Source organism: Populus alba, chromosome 12, assembly GCF_005239225.2.
Source record: "Populus alba chromosome 12, ASM523922v2, whole genome shotgun sequence".
NCBI classification, from domain to species: domain Eukaryota; kingdom Viridiplantae; phylum Streptophyta; class Magnoliopsida; order Malpighiales; family Salicaceae; genus Populus; species Populus alba.
The window spans coordinates 14,873,536-14,895,316 of NC_133295.1; the positions used below are offsets into that span (position 1 = coordinate 14,873,536).

The window sequence follows — 21,781 nt, forward strand, 5'->3', positions numbered from 1 at the left end:
ACGAGTTGGGTCAAATGATCAAGGTTACCAGAGTTAATCGAATTTTTTTATTGTGTAGGAAGTAAAAATAACATTATTTTGATAAAAAAAATATTGGTAAAAAAATTAATAGGTGTTGACATGATTTTTCCATAGCTGATCGCTTGATTTTTTATTCAACTAAAAAAGTAAAAATAATATTATTTTGATAAAAAAAATTGAGAAAAAAATTCGATTATTATCATTTTTCTTTTGATTGGTCTTTTCTTTGTTTTAGATTTTTTTTTTCATCTATTCCCATTTGATTTTGTTTTATTTATATATAAAATATTGTACTCATTCTCTTGACTGTTTTTTTTTTTCTTTTCTTGGCTTGTTTTATTTTTTCTTTTAGTTTCGTCCCTTAACATTTCATTTCATTTCTCTCTCTCTCTCTCTCTCTCTCTCTCTCTTTTTCTAGATTTAATCCTTATTTTTTTAATTATTTTTTAATTTTGTCTTTTAACATTTTATTTCATTTGTTTTTTTTAATCCAATCTTGATTTTTATTTTTTTAATTTATTTATGATCATCGATCTGTGACTAGATTTGTTGATTTCAAATATTAGCATGGTTTAACTTTATTTTTTTTATTTTATCATTTGACATTAGGTTATTAAACATTGAATTTTTTTTCTTCCTTTCTTCTAGGGTTATCTCATATTACTAGTTAGTTAATTTAGATTCAAAAATCTTATTCATCCCGCAACATTGTAAAGAAAAAAAATCTAGAATATTTCTAATTTCGGTCAATGGGGATGTTAGATAATCTGACCAAACATGGAGACAGGATAAGATTGATGATGCTTCCAAAAGACAAATCCAAGAAAACTACAGAATTGGACCACATTGCAAGTAGCATCAGATTCCAAAATCACACTATCCATTAACTTAATTTTCCCAAACATTGAAGAAATTAGAGTAGCCAGGGAACCAAGAAAAGAAAAGAAAAGTTCTTGAGTGTTTAGCCACACAATCAATTACACGACACGTAAAGTTTGCATTTTGCTTAAACAACTTAAGTGTTCCTACTTCTTACAATAAAAATTGATACAAAAATACTTTGATCCTCTCAATGAGATATTGTGTGAAAATTTTCCAATGACATGCTGTGTTATATGGTCAATTAATTTTATATGAAAAATAAAATAAAACTCACCTCACCATCTGCTACTAAAATATTAAAATCCAAGTGTCCTAAACTATATATATATATTCAAACCATCAAATAATTCGAGAAATCACAAGATATCATTGTTGTGTAAATTGCAAGTATACCTATAAGTTATATATATAAAAAAAAACACATGCTAATTTCTATTTAATCATTTCTATTTATTTTGACTCATTAAATTCAAGTCCGAGAGATAATTACTAAAAAGAAATTAAATCCAAAATGTTAACATGGGAGGAAACTAACATGTGAGTAGTTAAGATACGAGAAATTTACTGTGATTATGAGATAGAAATAAAGCGAAGAGAGAAAACTAAAAAAATAAAAATAAAATAGAGTATTCTTATACTTTTCATGGGACTGCTTATTCGCATTTATTTCACTTTGACATGGCAGCATCTAAAATTTTAGAGTCATGCTATTTCCCTTTGATGAGAGGGACTTGTTTAATGCTAATGTTATGTCTGGTCAAATAGGAAGACAAGAAGTTTGGCAACACGTGGGATACGGTCCTCTCATCTTGTCCTCAATTTCCCCATATCTTTCCTTTCCAAGCAAAGCCCCTTGACTCACCAAAAAAAAAAACAGTTACTTATTAGTTCAAGAAAAAACGGTGGTAGGTGTGTTTTTTTGAGTTTCTGGTGATCACTGCCGGAAAAAAGACAACGTTGGGGAAGATGGGGGACCCCAAATCTGATGACTGGTTACCAGAAGGCTGGAGAGTAGAAGTTAAAGTGAGAAATAATGGTAAAAAAGATAAGGTAATTGAATACTGTTTAATTATATTCATTCTTTGTTAATTCTAGACTTAGTCTTGCTGTGTTCGTTTGTGTTGTTTTGGATATGTAGCTCTGTGTAAAGTTAAGATCTTTGCTTTTTTGTTGCGCCAGAAATGACCCTTTTGGTTTTCTTATCTGTTGTTTTTGGATCTCTGGGGCTTTAGGGTTTTGTTGGTGAGGTTTGTGCAGATGTAATTCAAGTTAATTTATGGTTTTTTCTTTTTAGTTTCTGTTGAGGTAAGTTGATTTTTAGGTGATGCAGTAATTGGTAGTGTTTACTACTATGTAAGGATGGAAAGTTTTTTGTTTAATTTTGGATAGCATGAGTTGCTTGCACATTTTCTGTACTTCTAGAAATTGGTGTCAAAATTTGTGTTAATGAAAGTCTCAAACTTGAGCTGTACAAATAATAAATTAGCAAAGTGAAATTCTTTTGTGCTGTTGGACTGGGATACCATGAAGCAGTACTATATATTCATTTTCATGTCTCGACTAGAAAATGATCATTACACTTTCCGAAAAGTAAATATTTGTTAACACAATTAGATAGGGCCTTAGATCAATAGTGATTTCCCATAGCTTCCTCTTGCCCCCTATTGTGGAAATTAGAAAACATATAACTCAAGGCTGCATTAGGATTTTGTTTTTGTTTGGAAAAGCCATGCACAACAAGTAAGATAAGTGTGAACATTTTAATTGTTCAATTCTACAAAAGATGTTTATTTGATTGTATCATACTATTCTAGAGTACAAAGTGTGTGGAAGGCAAAATGATTTCTGCGTCCGGTTGCAAAAGGCTTACTATTGTTTTGCTTAATCCTCCAATATTCACTATTTCTTGGTATTGAGATGAAAGGGTATTCTCTAGAGGAATGGTGACAGTCTTTGGGTTGCAACATCTTATGTGGGCAATGGCTTTTTATTTGTCAGCAACTTGAAATAGTGTTCTTATCCGAGCTTCTCTCACCTCTTATTTAATGTAGGCATGGCCATGTCTTTCAAGATATGATTCTGCTTGACTTTGATTATCTGTTGAAAGTTATATAAAGTAAGAATGCAGCAATAAAGCGATGTTAAATGGAGTGATAGCTTCAAATCATCCATCAGCTGAAAATCCTATCTTTAATCATTGTATTTATTGCAGTTTTACTTTCCTCCCTCGGGTGGATGTAGATTCAACTCCAAGATTGAGGTTTCTCGTTATCTCAATGGCAGCCATCCTCATTCTGAACAAAAGGGAAGAAGCAATGACCGGCAACATTCAAATGAGGTCTGAGGAAGCATGCTTCTCTTTTGGCCCTTTTTGTCTTTCTATCTTTTCTTGGTTATATTTTCAATTTAGGGAAAAAAGTTTCTAATTATCAAGCAATCTAGGTTGTAATTGAGAAGACTGTGCCAGAAGGGTTACCTCTGGGATGGACCAAGGAAATCAAAGTGACAAAGAAAGGTGGAAGAATCAGAAGAGACCCGGTATGCAGCCTGTACTTCTCCTTATGGAAAAACTTCTCTACGAGCTTATTATTCCTTAACATGAACATCATCCTTTATCCACAATTCTCTCAAATCTTGTTTCTATAAATACTCGCTTGGCGCTTTAACTTCAATTTGCTAACTACTTATGCTCTAAAGTTATTGAGTTACTAATACAGTTAAGCCTTTAAAGATTCGTATATAATTTAACTTATTGTTATTTTTTGCAGTTGTATACTGGCCCTGTTAGCGGGTATGTTCTCCGCTCCATGAAGGATGCATGTCGCTACATTGAAAGTGGTGTTGGAGGAAGGCTGGCATTCAAGCAAAACAATAAAGAAAACCATGATGTAGAGTTGGAAGATGATAAAACTTTTGTGGGTGCATCGATAAATACCTTTCTATTCTCACATCTTTATACATTCAATTAAGCAGATATTTTCTTTAGTTGCATTCTCCAACCTTTTCCTTGTATAGTTTTATCTAGTATTTTTTTTTTTTTGTGGTAGTTTGGTCAATCTCTCTTTTGGTCAGTTCAGGATGGCCAGTCTATAGATTTAAATTTGTCAAAGTGTCCAATCTGAGTTGACCAACCAGAATAATGAAAATAGACGCAACCTGAATCGGATGCTTTTAATGGTAAGACAAGTGTAATTTATTTACCCATCCTCAGACCTATTTAACCACCATTCATCATCTCCAAAAGTGGAATACTATCTGGAACATGAGCTGGGCAATCTCATCTAGCTCTATAATCTTTCTTCTAATCTGTCAATAGGTGAATGGCATTAGAAATGCCTTAACCCTTTCCCCTTTTTCTTTTTTTAAGATCGAGTCAAGAAAGCTATTAGCACCAACCTTTTGCCTCTGACAGTTGAGTGCTCTTTTGAATTCTAACTGCTGGTCCAAGTTGCTCTTTCCCCATCATGTCCGTGTGTGTGTAAATAGTGGCATAAGAGTCAGAAAACGACTTTACCTTTAATTTGCCCACCTTTTCTTGCCTCTAAAAGTTATTGTGCTTCTGTAGTGTGAAAGTGTATAAGCTTTCAGGTAACCCCAATCTTTCCATCCCTTGTATGTTCAATTATTTGCTTAGCGATGTCACTCTGTATGTTGTTACTTCTAAAACTGATACCCAGAACAACACTTGCACAATATACTTTGTTGTGTAAGATGCATGAATTGGTGCATTTAGTGGCATTGATGATTAGCCAAATTTAATTTCTGCTGTTCCTTGGGATGCCAGTTGAAACTATTGATTGGCTTAGTTTTGGTATCTTCAATTTGTTGACTTTTTGAGTGTTTTTTTCCTTTTCTATCTCGCAGTCACCAGCTGTAGCTGAGAAAGAAGGGTCGGAAGTCCAAGAAAAACAGAATGCAGTTATAGGTGACCAGAGCTTGAGGTCATGTGAAATTGCTAAAGATGATCAGATACTTACTTCAGTCTCTACAGGAGAGTGCATAACTGGCTCTGAACATACATCTGATCAGTTTATGTCTGTAGCCAAGAGACAAAATGTGGAAGTCAACAGAATACCAAGTCCAATTGTCAGTGACCAGAGCCCGAAGTCATTCGAAATAGCTAAAGATGAACAGACACTTAATTCAGCCTCAGCAGGGGAATGCACAACTGTCTCCGACCATGCTTCTGATCAGTGCGTCTCCATAGCCAAGCAACAAAAGTTGGAGGTTGATGGAACATCAAGTCAAATTGTAAGTGACCACACCTTGAAGTCATGTGAAATTGCTAAAGATGAACAGGTACTTGATTCAGCCTCTACAGGAGAATGCACAGCTATCTCGAAGCATACTTCTGATCAGTTTGTCTCTGTAATCAAGAAGCAAAAATTGGCTGTCAACACAACACCTAGATCAATTATAAGTGACCAGAGCTTGAAGTCGTGTGGAATTGTTAAGGATGAGCAGATACTAAATTCAGCCTCTGCAGGAGAATGCACAATTCTCTCCAAGCATACTTCTGGTCAGTGTATGTTCATAAATTTCCTATCCTCTTACCAAGCAAAATGTGTGTAGTTGCTTTTTTTCTTTTTTTTTTCCCTTCTTGCCCCCACCCAATAAAGAGCTGAGTGTTGGAGATGGAAAGGAGTAGGTTGGGAAATTGTTCCTCTTTTGATTACTTGATAGTTGGTTATGAATGTAACTTGACAAATTGCCAGAGGACATGCAATTGTTTGGGTATCCTGAGTGGGATCTGTTGGGTGGATTTCTGGGGTTTGTTGACTCTGAATCTGCTTATTAAAGCCTTAAGTATGAGTTTTCTTAACAATGCAGGTGGAGTAGGAACAGAATCAAGCAGCTCAGAATTTCTTGAGGATAAGGGTTCCAACCAAACAGAAGAGAAGAGTGATTCTGTTAAGGCTGAAGATCCTTTGCAAGCTGTTCTACAGGATAAACCATCAGTGGAAGTTGGGGAGACAAAAAAGGAAAGTAAAAAGACTGGAGTTGGAAAATCCAGGAAGAAAACTGATCTTAACCTTCCTCGCCGGGCCTCAAAGCGTCTTGCTGGCATTCCACTAGCTCCAACACCAGAACTGAAGGCAGCAACTCGAGCTCGTCGAGCTGCACTTGAACCAAGTAATGAGATCATTGCTAGTACAAGTGAGCAGGCTTCTTGTGGTGACCCTGATACTGAGCTGAATACAAAGCATGCATTTGACACCTCTAAAAGCACAGAAATACCAGTGGATTCAAATGAGAGCAAACATGCTATTGTGGATCTGGAGCATGCTGGAAAGGCAGGATCAAGAAAACAGGGGGACAAGAAGCATCAATATGATGTTGCTTCCCCTCCTGGGAACCTCGCCAATGGAGAGCATGCTGGAAAGATTGAAACTTACAGTACTGGTGATGAGAAGCAAGGACTGCCATTTGACCTGCCACTTGAGGAGTTATGGCAAGACCCATGCATTGCCTTTGCAATAAAAACTCTCACTGGAACATCCGTTGATGATTCTGATAGCATTAAAGTGTCACCAGGATCAAGCAACAATGAATTTGTGGGCATGGCTACTTTGGACAAACATGCTGGCAAGGAAGACATCGGGAATAATGGAAATCTGTCTATTCTAGAGGAACATGCTAGAGCAGTTGGAACTAGCAATAACACTGATGAGAAACCAGTATCTCCTCTCGTCTTACCTTTTGCAGATGCATGGTCAGACCCCTGCATCGAGTTTGCAATAAAAACTCTCACTGGTGCCCTTCCACTGGACTTTGATATGGTTCAGGATCACCTTCCGCCGCAAGTTAGCTCTTCGCAACAGCAAGAAAGTAGAGGCTTCACCTTGCCAAATGTAGGCGAGTTTCGCCAAACTGAATTTTTGTGCCATCAATTTAGCACTTCAGAGAAGCCATCATTTAATCAAGCAGCTTTGGTAGGGCCTGCATTGCCACACACTAAACATGTTAGTTTAGGATACGCAGCTGCAGCTGGACCTAGCCAACGCCTACATAGTGAAGAGAGAAGCAATAAACGTCGAAGATAAGCAATCCCCTGTTATTCAATTGTACAGATCAGGGAACTTTTCTGGATGTGATTATATTTTTCAGACTAAGATCATCCCAGGTTCTCTTGTTTAGTTGTACCGATTCACCCTTGTGCTAGTGTAGTTGTAATCAAATTTTAACTCGATGACTGTTGTAACTGTTAGAAATTTTCTAGTGTAGGTGTCCATTGCGGGACTGTTGTTGCATGTATTTCATCTTAGCCATCCTATAGTGTTTTACATGCAGGCAGCTCTTATTTTAGCACCTTATCTTGTGGGAGATTGTGTTTTACATGAACATTTTGCGTGGTCAACAAAATTTTGTAGCCGGATCCAACGGTTAATGAAGAAGCAAGAAGATCAACGGCAAAGGAAAAAAAAAAAAGAAATGTGCTGGAACAATAATCGAAGCAGGAGAGAAAAGAGAAGAAAACAAAAGAAAGAGAGAGAGAGAGACATCACAAGAGCTTCAATGATAATATTTTTAGAAATATTAGAAAGATTTTAACAAGATTAATTTATAAATAATAAAAAAAGAACTGTATTATTTTTATAAATAAATTTTTAAATATGATATTTTACCAAAATTTTAGGTCAGAGTTATTTCAAAAAAAAAAAAAAAAAACTGAAGTAATAATGCACAGCTCATTGTTCAAAAAGGTTTTACTTTTGTCCATGGTTGAAACTTTCTTAATATTACTCCTATACTTTCCAAGATTTTCATTGTTACTAATTGTATTTTGTTTAAATAGTTTTAAATTATTATTTTTTTTATGTTTTTAGATTATTGATATGTTAATATGAAAATAAAAAAAATATTATTTTAATATATTTCTAAATAAAAAATACTTTGTTTTTTAATTTTTTTTGGTGTGATAATTAGAACAATTTTTAATCTTTTTAATTATTTTTTTTATTCCAAGTGATTTTGTGAAGTGGGTTTTTGTTGTTTTGGTTTAGGAAAGCTATACCTTTACTGTTGGGTGTCATGAATTGACAGAGCCTAAAGTGACCTTGAAGAAGCCATTGTTGGTTTTGAAGAAAGTCAAAGGCTTTATGGATGTTAGTCATTGTTCACCGTGGAGGGTCATTTTATTTGAAGATTTGATTTTTGCCTAGTGTGCATGCTTGTGAATTTTACTGGAGACTGTTTGAGGAATGACTCAGAATCTAGTTGGGAGGTATTATTATGCTTCGAGCTATTTCATACTATGCTTGTTTTACCTTAAAGAGATCTCTCCATCTTCATATAACTATTCCTCTGCACAAACTTGACATTTCTTCTTCCTCATTTGGTCTTTCTTTCCTATAAGAACCGCAACCATTGGTGAAGGAAAGAGCCAGAGCTGCAGGTCATCCTGTTCCGAACTAGTTAGGATGCAAGCAGACATGAACTTTTGCAGACCTCGCCAGGTTGATACAAGACCCCATTTTCGTTTAACTGTGTAATCGTTCTCGAAAAAAACCAGCTTAGAAATGTGGATTTGTATCCTTTATAGCTTATCCATCGGATGTATTTTCTACCAGGATGAAAATCTGAACGTCTAATATTTGCATCCTTGTATCTGGATTCCAACAAATGAATTTTCAGCATTACAAGTCGTTATTGAGGTGGGTTTTCTATGAATATACATCCCTCTGGCTCCCCGGCCGTAATTAAGTAAAAGAATCAGGCGTCTCTTGTAAACCTAACGCTGTTCTCATCATGAAAAACCAAGAGAAACTCAATTAAGATTGAATAGAACAAGCCAACAAGGCACACATTCCATGAATTTGAATCTGTTAAGAACATCTTGTGGGTTTCAATTTATGAACAATAATTAGAATTCTTTGATAAAATGGAACAATTGATATCCTGAACTCCTCTAATACCTTTATATGAGGGCATTAATGCACCTCGGCTATTTTAAATTTTGGTCGTAAAAGCATTTCAAAAGGCAAATGCAGTAACATAATGCACCAACAACCTTGGTCATTCTTAGCAGATATGGAGTGTCCTCCCTCCTCTGACTTGCTCCATTGCAGTGTAAGAATAGAATTAAAGTATCTTCTGAACATTTAGCAGTCAAAAAACAGGCACTGGGCATAGTAGATAAGGTGTGCTGCTGCAGGGGAGATTGAAAAATGGATGGACTCTGTCATGTAAAATCAAATCAAATCTCTGTTTATTTACAGCTGCTACAAAAAGCAGGAGAAACAACTGCATTGGACAGTCTCTAAGCACCAGGGCCAGTTACACCAGCACGAGCTCTTAACATCTCAGTTCTCTTGCTTCGTTCCATTACCTCCACGAGCCATTCTACACTTTCTTTGATCCCCATCCTGCAATCAAATATCAATCTGTGATGTGGTGTTTGGATACCGAGATTGGTTGTCAAATTTCAACATTATTTTCAATGCCTCTATTGTTCAGACAGAATGAACCTGAAGTTATAGCATGTACTTACCCATCATATGCTGAAACAGCTTCGAAAATGTAAACCCTTTCATCCAACTTCTTAAGGTCTAGATATCGAGCAAGCTCTTCTGCTGATGCAGCATCAGTAAGATCCTGCCATTAATTTGATGTACAAGAAACAAAAACTTTCATTTTGCTTAATAATATGCAAGTTCAGCAAGTAACACGATGCATATTCTTTGCATCAATAGATCCTTACTTCAGGGGATTAAGGTAGTTTACTTGCTGGCTGATAAGTCAAGTAACGAAGCCTAAGATTAGATGACTGATTAGATTACTAGTTTGTTTAACTGAGGTTCTCCACCTCGCCTAAGTCTCATATCTTAAAGTAAAGAAAAGACTATAACTCAGCAGCAAGCTGCCTTTACTTGGCTTCAAGTCCCAAAACCCAAAAGGTGATATGGTAATGATATGGTTATACCTGCTTGTTTGCTAGTATCAAAAGAGGGGCTCCCTGCAGATCATCGTGCCTAAGAACCTTTTCTGTTCAAATAGTTCAAGGTATCAGTGCATCCTTCTATTACCAATAATAAGCTCTTCACAACTATTAAAACTGCAGCCACATCATACAGCAGCATATTTTTCCCCAGTTTAACCATAGAATGTCAATTACCCAACGCAGATTTTGCATCTTCAAAACGTGATGGGCAAGCAGCATCAATTACATAAATCACAGCATGTGCCTCTTCGTAATATTTCTCCCAAATTGAGCGAAGACCAGGCTAACAAGAAAATTACGTAAAAAACACTTCAAAAACTGAGCATGATGCATATACAGTGTTATACATCAAATAAAAAAGCAAAACTAAGGAATAAAATCACTTATCTAACTGAAATCTCATGTTATGTGCAGCCCATTTCACATAACAGCTGTAGTAATGACTAGAGAGAGCTTATGCATAATATTCTATAGTTTTTAATTAACAACAATAAGCATGGCATAATATAAAATTCTAATATTTTTCTTTTACACAAGATCGAGGATTTAAAATCTGGTATCAAATCCTGCTGTTCAGCAGAGCACCTACAATGCAATTGAATTGGCTCAACCACAAAGCAGGAAAAGCCCTTAAGCCTTACCAAAGCAAATGAAATTCCCACCTACATCGATTTTAGATAGTTTCAGAAAGTTGATTTTTTATGAACTTCACATACCTGACCTCCTAGATCCCAAAACACCAGTTTTGAATTTGCCACTTCAATACGACCAATATTTAGTCCAACAGTAGGAATAATTCGATCAGGAGGAAGGCCTTCCAAGTTCGAGTGCACTGACTTCAATTTCTCCAGCAATGTCTACAAATTCACAAACAAATCATTGACAATAAGTGAACTTTCTGGCAGCTATACATAAATGAAGAGATGACAAATTTGTAAGGCTTCAGATGAATTCAACTAATGAGGCAAAAAGAAGCATTACCGTCTTCCCAGCCTTGTCGATTCCAAGAATGAGCACATGAAACTCTGTCTTACTAAATATATACTTCCAAAGGCCATAAAACAACGAGAACATCTCTGTGTTGTCTAATCTTATCAATTAGTTTCTTCCTTCTAACATTCAAGTCTCAAAGAAACAAGATTTCACAATTTTAAACAGATTCCTCTCCTGCTCGTCAATTAACAATCCTGAAAAACAAAGAGAAATAATCCACATTATTGAGAAATCCAACTCAATCTGCTTTATTCGTGATGCTGTTTCTATATATGTATTATTTATGATTTGTTTAAGTTTCTAATAGCCAGAAAAGTTATTCAACACACTCAAATATCACTGTTGACAAAATGGGAATTCGGCAGATAATTAATCTTTCCACCAAGCGCTCTCCATTTTTCCTCATATTGGCCACCAACACACCACTAATCTCTGCTCATGTCATCATTGACTTGTTACAAAAACTAATCAAACCAAATATCCTTTTCCTTCTTATTACACCACAAAAAATCTGAGCTTCCATCTTCCAAAACCAAAAAAAGTTGATTAAAATCACGATCTGAATTTGAAAATACTAAAAATTATTGAATTACAAGTAAATCTCAAGATCCCATCTCAAAAACCATCAAAGGAAAAGCAATCCACAATCGAAACCGAACACAAGCTTGAAAGTGAGAGAATCCCAGTTGCTTTTTAGCATTGAAAATCACAAAAACATAAGAAAAAACTGAAACCCAGATCATATATATATATATATATATATATGATCATGTCAGGTCCTATATTATTCAGAAAAAGGAAAGAAAAAAATAAAATTTTAAATACGTCATGGAAATAATCAAAGACACATACATGTAAGAGTAGGAGCTGCTGCTCTGATCTGCTCCTGCTTAAATCTGCATGCGATTTCAGAGAGCTTTTCTTTCTTTCTTTCAACTAACAAAACCTGTGGGTTTCTGCTCCTTTTTATTTTGTTTTTAGTTTTTGATAGTCAATTTATTTATATATTCAGATTTTTTCTCTTTCATTTTTTCTTTCATGCCTAAGGACAGTTGGGATTTTCTCAGATTGCCACTTCGTGGGCTTCCTCAATAATTTTAGGTCGTGTTTGGATTATTTTGAAGGAGGGCTAACCAAAGTGCTTCGTTAATGCTTCCTTCCGGGTGTTAAAAAACCAGTCCATATTTGTATTATCTGATCCGCTTTAATCTATTAAAATCAAATAATATATATATAATAGTAAATAAAAAAAATATAATAAATAAATATTACAGCAAGTTTGTAAATTAATATTTATTTTTATCTTATTTAAAAACATTTTTGCTCTAAATATTTTGTCAGGAAACTTCTTATTAAATTTTTTTAATATAAAATAAAAGCTTATTTCTTGTTAGAGAAGAAGAGTAATTAAAATTTAATAGTTATACAAAGTATAAAAATTAGGCTAAATATTAAGGATATTATGATACCTACAAAATAAGCCTAGCTTGTAGATATATATAATATTCATAAAAAAAATTAGCCTAACATAATATATATATAACTTACTTGGGTTTTAAAAAAATTAAATAAATTGAGTTTATAATTTATAAAATATTAAAAATTTGATTAAATATAATTATAGCCCAAACTCGATCCAAATACATCTATGAGGAGTATATTTTAACTTGTAGTAGATGATGTTTTTCAAAGTATTTTTTGCCTGAAAATACATTAAAATAATATATTTTTTTTATTTTTTAAAATTTATTTTTAATATCAAAATAATAAAATAATAAAAAAACGATTTAAAATAAAAAAAATTAAAATGTTTTAAAAGTACAGTAGTAAAAACGAACACAGCCTAACACCCCAACTTTCCCTCAACTCATCCAAATCCCAAACACACCGTTAAGTGTCAGAAAGGGTAGACTCGGAAACAAAAGGAGAGTCAACAAAAGCAAAGGCCGATAAGCGCAATAAAAAAAAATTGCTACCAAAACAAAATCAGCAGAACATTTCACAAACTGGTAATAATCTCTCACTCTCTCTCATTTCCTTGTAATTTAATTATTATAATCAATTTTATTAATTCTTCTGTTGATAATGCACAATCTGTCATTTTTTCTAAACCTAGAAAGAAAATTTTATTTTTTTTGTTTATTTTTTAATTCTAATGATCTGTTCGACTATTTAACCTTATGTCTAATCTGATTTTAACAAGAATTAAACAAATTGCTTTGTCTTTGTTGAATCAGATCAATCCGCAGCTGCTTTATAGCCACCAAAAAGATGAAGTAATTTTTCAGCCTTCTCTTGCTTGCATTCTAGTATTCTCAAATATCTTGGAAAAACAAAAAAAATGGGTTTTGGTTTCTTTAATCATCTATGGATGTTTCTTTAATCATTTGTGTTGTTTTTATGTTATTTAAAGAAAATTGGGTTTTGGTTTTTGGGTTTCGGGCTTGGGATTTTTCTGTAATGATGATGGAACACGGTTTATGGGAGTTGTTTGTACAGTGTACATTTGGTGGGTTCTTTGGGAGTATTTTGATTGGTTGAGAAATTTTATGGAGAAATGGGGTTTGTATTATGATTTTTTCTCAATGCTTTATGTTATCGTTTTGGTTTAGTTTAGGTGTATGTTTTATGTAGTTGTGAGTTGTTTTGATGTGATGTTTATGTTGTTTTGTATTTGTAGTACTAGAGGACGAGTAAAATGGAATGAGGATAATCTGGGGGAGATCGAAGCAAATAAGCCTGAGAGGCAGAAAATCACTGAACCCAAGACCCCGTATCACCCCATGATTGATGTTGATGATGGCATGTTAATTTCTCACTTCTCTGCAATACCCTATCAAACTGTATTTATTTGTCTTTGAATGTGCATCAATCGTGCAGTTGTGTTTTGCTCGTGTTAACTGTTAAGAGCACATATGTTGTGGTCAAGTCTTCATGAGCTGAATTTTTTCTGGTGTTTCCCAAGATTTTGGTTCAAGTTCTCCTTTACATTACTGGATTCTGCACAAAGCTTTGTCATGAAATTTGCTGCTTTAAAAGTTTGGATAGTAATCACTGTTTGCTCTTTGATTTTTATCAGTAAAACTATGCCATCTTCCCTACACTAACTGAATGTTTGCGGATTTTTTTTTTCTTATCATAGATTCTCTTTCTCCGAGGAGGGGCAGCAGCTTTAATGAGGTTGCTGAGGATACAATGCGTGCAGAAGAATTGAGGACTGCATTGGATATCATGGCTTCCTCAAGTAGAAACCCATCTAGAAGATCTAGTGGCTGGACCTCCTCCGAGGACGAGGTTGATCCTATGGAACAAGATGAAGAAGGTTCTCCATTACATCTTTGCTCTAAGTAGAAGATTTTTACTTTAAACTTAAATTCTTGGATTGTATAGATAACCATAAAATCTTTGAATCAACATTGTATTATTGCATTTACTATTGCACTGGCATGCCATCTTCCTGTTTCAATCCCATCAAAATGGGATTCTGAGAGAGAATTTGGAGAAGTCCTATTCTTCTGCACTTTTGTGTGAAGTGACTGCACAAAATGCTGGACCTTTCGCTTGTGCAGTTGCAAGTTGAGAAGGGATTTGTTTGCTTCTTCATCCAATTTTCCTCAGAAGTTTGTTTAACAGACATAATATTTAAGACTCCGTCAATCATCTCATTTGAAGCTGAGGAATTTATATGAGTTCTCTTTGGTTAGGATTTGGCCTTCACCATTATATATAAACATCATGCAAATTTGGAGCAGGCAACCTGTGTTTTTTTCCTTCTTTCCCTCATTTTTATGGTAGTTTTTAATTGTTTTGCATTTACCATATCATTACCTAGCATGACTTTTATGAACTTTCTATGTTCCTCTGTTGTCAGATTCTGAAACGGATAGGAATTCAAATTTTAGGGAGCACAGACGAGCACATTATGATGAGTTCCGGAAAGTGAAGGAACTAAGGCGGAAGGGTTCTTTCTTGGAGGATGAAGAAGAAGAAAATGGTGATGAGAAGGAGGGCACTTCATCATTAACCACCGGTGTGAGGGATATAGAAATTGAAGGTGCTGCAACTTCGCATCAAAATTCTTCACCTCCAGCTAATGGGGTTTAGAGTCTCTGAAACCAAACCGACGCTTGGGAAACTGACTGTTTTGGTTCTTTTATGGTATTTTGTTCTAAAACAAGATGTATCGCACCTGATTTGTGTGTTTTCATACAATGCTGTTCAAATCATGAGTTGACTTGCGAGTCAACTTATGTTTATGGTGTCAAATCGGTATAAAAATAAAAAACCAGCAAAATCAGGTTATGATCGTTTTGACAATGGTGGCATATGACTTGATGTCTACTGTAATTGCAGCCCTGGTTCAGTGCTTTGATTGGAAGGTTAGGAGACAGGGAGCTGAGGCCAAGGTTAACATGGAAGCTGGATCAGGCATGTCAATGGACAGGGCTCATCCACTTTTATGTTTTCTTGTAGTTTACTTCAACGCTCTTACTGTTAAAAGATAAAAGCATTCATCTGTATCTGTTGTTCTAATTATATGACTTTCTTTACTGTGGAACAATCTTCATGCTAAGAAGTTGAGACACTTTAATAATTATATATGGATTTATATACTTATAGATTTTAAACCTAGAAAATTATGTCCACGTTTCTCTCTTTGTTAAATCAAGAGGTAAAATGCTGCGATAATGATTGTTGTGATTGAAAAAAATAATTTGGTTAAAATTATAATTATAATTTAAATAAAAAATAAAAAATAATTTAATATATTTAATTAAAATTACTTTTTAAATTAAAATTCAATGATAAAATAATAAAATATATTATATATATATATATATTAATAAATTTTAATTAAAGTATTATAGATTTAACTATAATTATATTATAAAATAAATAATATTGTATAAAAAATAATTTTTATTATTTTATTGAATTATCTATAATTTTATTATTAACAAAATCCACCCGACACGCTTTTAATCTGTAAAATGTTTCATCTTTGTTTTGAAATTTCAACGACATTGTCAATCACATAGCATGGTACTAAATGCACGTGATTGATTTTTCTTTCTAATTTAGGCCATGTTTATTTACTGGAAAGTAGTTTCTAGAAAATCATTTTCCAAACTTTCATGTTTTTGTTTGCCATTAGAAAAGTTGGTCAACGAAAAACACTTTCCGGTCAACGTAAAACACTTTCTAGTCAACGAAAAATACTTTTTGATCAATGGAAAACACTTTTTAGTAAAAGAAAAATTTGATTTGGTTTTCAGGAAAATGTTTTTCCTTTACTGTGTTTGTTTTCCAGAAAGTGATTTCCGAAAAAATCACTTTCCAAACTTTCTTGTGTTTGTTTGCCAATAGAAAAGTTGGTCAACGAAAAACACTTTCTAGTAAAAAGAAAATTTCATTTGGTTTTCAGGAAAGTGTTTTCCTGAAAAATTTAGGGGGGAAACACTTTCCAGAAGTTGTGAAAAATTTAAAAATATCATTATTTGCTGATTATATCAAATTTGATCCTCAAACTTTTGATTACTTTTTATATTTTTTTTTGAATATTTATTTTTCAATTTTATCTCTTAAAATTTTATTTTTATATTAACTTTGGTCTTTATTTTTATAATTGCTATTTGCTTTTTCCTTATCATTTTTTTATTAAAATTTTTTATCTATCAAATTTGATCCTCATTATTTTGATTGTTACTTATTTTATTTGAAATAATTTATGAAATGTTGATTATTTTTATTATTTTAATTTCTTCATCTTTTTTTTTTTAATTTTTTAGATTTGATCTCTATTATTTTGATTATTATTTACTTTATTTGAGATAATTTATGAAATTATATTTTTTTTCAATTTCATTCTCAGTCAACCTTTTAATTTGTAAGATTTGTTCCTTATTATTTTAATAAACTTGAGGAAAATAAAATATTAATAAGTTATTTTCCAGCTCATTTTCCATGACATAACCAAACACTGGAAATTATTTTTCAATATTTTTCATTGCACTACCAAATATCGAAAAATACTTTCTCAGAATTCACTTTCCCCGAAATTCACTTTCCAAAAGGAAACTACTTTCCCGCAAACAAGCGAGACCTTATTGGTTGTTATTTCTCACGTTGGAGGGCTATGAATTTAATTATTTCAGCCTTTCAAACATACTTTTTATATTTTAAAAAAAAAATTAATTTTTTTTTAATTTTAAATTAATATATTTTTAATATTTTCAAATTATTTTGATGTATTAATGTTAAAAGTAATTTTTTTAAAATATAAAAAATATCTTTAATATGTATTTTGATAATTTGAAAAACAATAATAACTTCACCATCAATCAAACAAGTTGATAACACAAATACCAATAACACAACATGAAATCCATTTTTTCTGCATAAACCAAAATGTCATATAAGAAGGAGTTTGAAAGAAATCATATAATTCACTGCCCTTTAAAAAATAAAAAAAACATTTTTAATATTAATATAAAAAATTATTTAAAAAATAATCATAACTTCATTATCAAACAAATTATATACACAAAGATAACACAAGTACCAACAACACAACAAGAAATCTATTTTATAAAAAAAAACATTTTTAATATTAATATAAAAAATTATTTAAAAAACAATCATAACTTCATTATCAAACAAATTGTATACACAAAGATAACACAAGAACCAACAACACAACAAGAAATCTATTTTTTTTCTGCATAAACCAAATGAATCCAACGGTCCTATAAGAGGGAGTTTGAAAGAAACCACGTAATCCACTGCCCTCCCATACGCTTTCTTAAATATGAACTGCTGCTGCGATAATGAAAACAAAATAACGTGGGTCATTCTGCCTGGATTGTATCTTTGTGGAGGTGTGTTTGAGTTTTCCTTTTAAGATAAAAAGGCCAGCACTCTTCTAACCATTTTTGTTGGTTTTTTTTTTTGTATTTTTAAGTTATTTAAATTATATATAATTTTATATTTAAATCATGTGTTTTTAAAGTGATTGATGAACTTCTTAATTTGCGATTGTCAATTGTCATGAGAGAAAGCTCCTTTGTTGCAACCATGCAAGATATTCTCCTCCAAAGGAAATAAGATGTCATCTTTTATGAATAAATGAATCTCTCTTCTGCTGCTGTTGATGATTTTACTTGAGTAGGGAGGGACTAGCTTGCGCTGAAGGCTCTATGCATGCGGCTGGCTCACACCTTGGCCTCTCTACCCCACCACCAGCCACTTCAAATGACCTTGTCGTAGCCTCTGCTGGACCCGGAGGAATCTCCACTGTTGATGCTTTATGTTCACTCGCAAGACCTAATGGTGCTACAGTGTAGCTGTTGACTGCTCAGCCTGAGACAGGATCCCTGTTTGAAGCAGCACAGACCATGGCTGATGATAAGGGAGAGGGTGGTGATGGTGGAGAGGTGAAATTAAGGCATTTAATGCCCATCGAAAATGTTTACCAGGGGACCCTGTTTATGTTGGCAAGTTGGGAGGCAGAGACTTTAATAAGGACAGAGCCCTGAGGCCATTCGATCTCGCCATACCAATCTTGAATTAATCGACTTCTTTTTTCTGGATGGGAAATTACAGGACAATAAATGTTATAGGAGAAAAGAAGTGGATGCTTGCTTTCCTTATTTCTTTGTTTTCTTACTGCTAGTTCGTTTATGGAACACAAGCAAAAGAGCTTAAAACCCTTTTATTTTATTTTAGACTGTAAGACATTACAACCATGCTAGTAAAGGGAGATCTTATGAGCTTGGATTGCCCTTGCAGTGGAAGGAAGGCAATAAGCTAGTCAAGATCTTGGCTTACTTTGTGATGGCAACAGGGACACTGTGCAACAAAAGTGTCTCCATGGTTAGACCAGGTCCCAACCCGATCAGGACTCCCCACTCCAATCCTTCTCCTGTAGTGGCGAGGCCTTCCTTGACAGATCTCTCCCTCATCTCGTCAAGTACAAATAATACACAAGCACTCGCTACATTACCATACTCCCTTAGGATGTGCCTGGTAACACCAAGTTTCTCTCTTTTCAACTTAAGTTTTGCTTCCACTCCGTCAAGGATTGCCCGCCCGCCCGCATGCACAGCCCAAAATAAGGAGTTCCAATCACTTAAAACACCTCCAATTGGGGCAACAACTTCACGTAGAGCCGCTTCAACGTTGTCGGATATCAGCTTAGGCACATCCTCTGATAAATGGATCAGTAGCCCCATTTCGCGTACATGCCCTTCGATTGCGTGTTCCGAGTCAGGAATCATAATCTGTGCTGCCGAAACAAGTTGAAATATCGGCTTTTCAACCAGCGTGTCGGGATCTGAGCCGATGATTGCTGCTCCTGCTCCATCACCGAAAAGAGCTTGGCCAACGAGGCAACCTAACTGAGCTTCATTTGGAGCGTGAAAAGTAATTGCTGTAATTTCAGAGCACACGACAAGAACTCGAGCACCGGCATTGTTTTCGGCAAGATCCTTAGCAACTCGGAGGGCAGTCCCACCCCCATAGCAGCCTTGTTGATACAGCATCAGCCTTTTGACCGATGATCAGAGACCGAGCAGGTTGGCTAGTTGATAGTCTGCACCAGGCATGTGTACACCTGAGGTTGTGCAGAATACCAGGTGTGTGATCTTTGACATGGGGTGCCCCCATTCTTGGATAGCTTTCAGAGCTGCTTCCTTTCCAAGCTTGGGCACCTCTGCAAGTACTATATCCTGACGTACATTGAGAGAAGGAGTCATAAAGCTACCAATTTCAGGGTTTTCTTTGATCATTTCTTCCGTGAGGTGCATGTAGCGTTTGTTGATCATTGATTTTTGACCTGTTAGGAAAATTACACAAAAACAAGACACAACACAGATGATCTTGATTAATGTCAAATGCAAAAAAATGCTCGCAAGTATATATATATATATATATATATATATATATATATATATATGTGCTTACATATACGCTTGAACTTGGCTTTTAGCTCAGTTAAGTTCTCAGTTTTGGTGACTCGAAAGAAGTAATCAGGATAGTCAGCCTGGTAAAAACAATTTACAGGCACTGCAGTACCAATTGTTAGGACCATTGCTGGACCTCGAGCGCGCTGCGCTTTCCGAATCTCGTCAACCAATGCCATTGCCTGGATCTCAACGTCGACTCTGAGCAAAATATTTAGTTGAACTCAAGATTCTAAATTTTTGCCATCCTTGGACGTAGAGAAGTCTGTTTTATAAGTGCTTTCCGGTAAATCCATATTAATAATTGAAAATAGTTTCTAGAAATTACTTTTAATTAAGGTTGGTTTAGAAAAATATATATTTTGTTAAAATTAAGATTGAACACAAAGTAATTTAATGTATTTAGTTAAGAATATTTTTGAAATTGAGGTTATAAAATAACTTTAAAAAATATATATTAATATTGATGATTTTTAATTTAAATATTTTAAATTTAACTATTGTTATTACATCATAAAATAAATAATACTTTATATAAAATATTTTTTATTGTTCTATTAAATTATCTACAATTCCATCATGTATGAAATACATTCGACAAGGACTATAATTTTTACAAATTTCTTAAGAGTACAACAACATCAGGTAAAATATAATTAAAAAAAATGTGGGATTGCGATCAAATTTTGTAAATGCTATGTTATCAAGCGATCTCTGTCTAATTTATGTAGTGCCATTGAATAATGTTTAACACTAGTTTTTCAAATAAAACACAATTAAAAATAAAAAATATTTTTTTTATTTACTGGGTCGGACTTGGTTCAATGCATTTTTAACTTTGGACTGGACCTGATCCGATTCAATGAACAGTGGAAAATGTCTCCACTATTTAGGTGAACAGTGGAGCATGACTACACTGTGATTTCTTTGCACAAAAAGCAGTAAAGAACTGCTTCTTGTGATTTCTGTAAATTAACATGTGGCACAACCACTTTTTATGGCGGACCCTACTAGTAAAAAATTGTGTTTTTTACAATACCAAACAACAATATTTGTGGTTGCAGGGGAACCTCACCGCAACCACAATGCCAAACGACATAATGGACTCAAAAAAATCTTTAAAAAAATCTAAAAATCTCTATACTCAATTAGTTTTGTTTGGGGTTAACAATACTCTAAAATACCTTAATCCAAGGTTAAAAGCTCATTGAGAATATATTTTCCTTTGAAATTTGAAAAGCACTAAAAAAATGAGTCACCAACTTCTTCTTTTATATATATATATATATATATATATATATATATATATATATATATATATGAGTGTCTGGGTTATCTTATACTCACTTCGACTAATCTCACGGGGTACTAAAGTTAACGATTATCCGCAACCACAATGCTAAACGGCATAATGGACTTAAAAAAAATCTAAAAAAAAAATCTAAAAATCTCTATACTCAATTAGTTTTGTTTGGGGTTAGCAATACTCTAAAATACCTTAATCCAAGGTTAAAAGCTCATTGATAATATATTTTCCTTTGGAATTTAAAAAGCACTAAAAAAATGAGTCCCCAACTTCTTCTTTTTATATATATATATATTAATGTGAGTGTCTGGGTTATCTTATGCTCACTTCGACTAATCTCATAGGGTACTAAAATTAATGATTATTTAAGTTTTCAATGACCTTAAAATTTATAAGACTTAAACTGATAAACTATAGAAAATAAACTAAAAACTTGATTAGTTAAGTTTCATCACCAACTTATTTACTTGCTATAATTGAAAGTCTCGGTCTCTTCGTATTATTCCACATGATATAGATGTTAATTTCTCCAAATTCTCATTTAACTTAAGACCAACTTTTTTTAATTTTCTTTATTTGATTTTTATTGGGTCAAAGGCAGCACTAAATAACATTAAGAAGGTCACAGGCGTAAATTACATAAAACCCAAACAAAAAATATCAAACCCTCGACAGGAT

General features: G+C 33.7%; 3 protein-coding genes and 1 pseudogene across 5 annotated transcripts; 2 read left to right on the forward strand and 2 right to left on the reverse strand.

Moving 5' to 3' along the window:
* The first annotated feature begins 1,677 nt into the window (after positions 1-1,677).
* LOC118060534 (uncharacterized) lies at positions 1,678-7,158 on the forward strand. 2 transcript variants are annotated; one of them, XM_035073762.2, is made up of 6 exons: positions 1,678-1,953; positions 3,116-3,241; positions 3,346-3,441; positions 3,672-3,818; positions 4,768-5,428; positions 5,734-7,158. In XM_035073762.2, exons 1-6 carry the CDS (start codon positions 1,870-1,872, stop codon positions 6,945-6,947), a joined length of 2,328 nt encoding a protein of 775 aa, XP_034929653.1. In that variant the 5' UTR covers positions 1,678-1,869; the 3' UTR covers positions 6,948-7,158. The 2 variants fall into 2 exon arrangements, with proteins under 2 accessions (XP_034929653.1, XP_034929654.1); XM_035073763.2 differs by having other exon boundaries at positions 1,679-1,953; positions 4,768-5,422.
* A 1,523-nt stretch (positions 7,159-8,681) lies between these two features.
* LOC118060533 (uncharacterized) lies at positions 8,682-11,985 on the reverse strand. 2 transcript variants are annotated; one of them, XM_073412883.1, is made up of 8 exons: positions 11,690-11,985; positions 11,212-11,526; positions 10,826-11,031; positions 10,561-10,701; positions 10,019-10,127; positions 9,827-9,888; positions 9,395-9,498; positions 8,682-9,269 (listed from the first exon to the last, which is right to left on the reverse strand). In XM_073412883.1, exons 3-8 carry the CDS (start codon positions 10,916-10,918, stop codon positions 9,164-9,166), a joined length of 615 nt encoding a protein of 204 aa, XP_073268984.1. In that variant the 5' UTR covers positions 10,919-11,031; positions 11,212-11,526; positions 11,690-11,985; the 3' UTR covers positions 8,682-9,163. The 2 variants fall into 2 exon arrangements, with proteins under 2 accessions (XP_073268984.1, XP_034929652.1); XM_035073761.2 differs by lacking the exon at positions 11,212-11,526.
* A 738-nt stretch (positions 11,986-12,723) lies between these two features.
* Positions 12,724-15,434, forward strand: LOC118060532 (protein phosphatase inhibitor 2). The gene is made up of 5 exons (XM_035073760.2): positions 12,724-12,846; positions 13,075-13,113; positions 13,518-13,639; positions 13,980-14,159; positions 14,709-15,434. The coding sequence occupies exons 2-5, from the start codon at positions 13,109-13,111 to the stop codon at positions 14,939-14,941; spliced, it is 540 nt and encodes a 179-aa protein (XP_034929651.1). The 5' UTR covers positions 12,724-12,846; positions 13,075-13,108; the 3' UTR covers positions 14,942-15,434.
* A 3,094-nt stretch (positions 15,435-18,528) lies between these two features.
* On the reverse strand, positions 18,529-20,056 carry LOC118060531 (chalcone synthase-like; annotated as a pseudogene).
* Between the last annotated feature and the right edge of the window lie 1,725 nt (positions 20,057-21,781).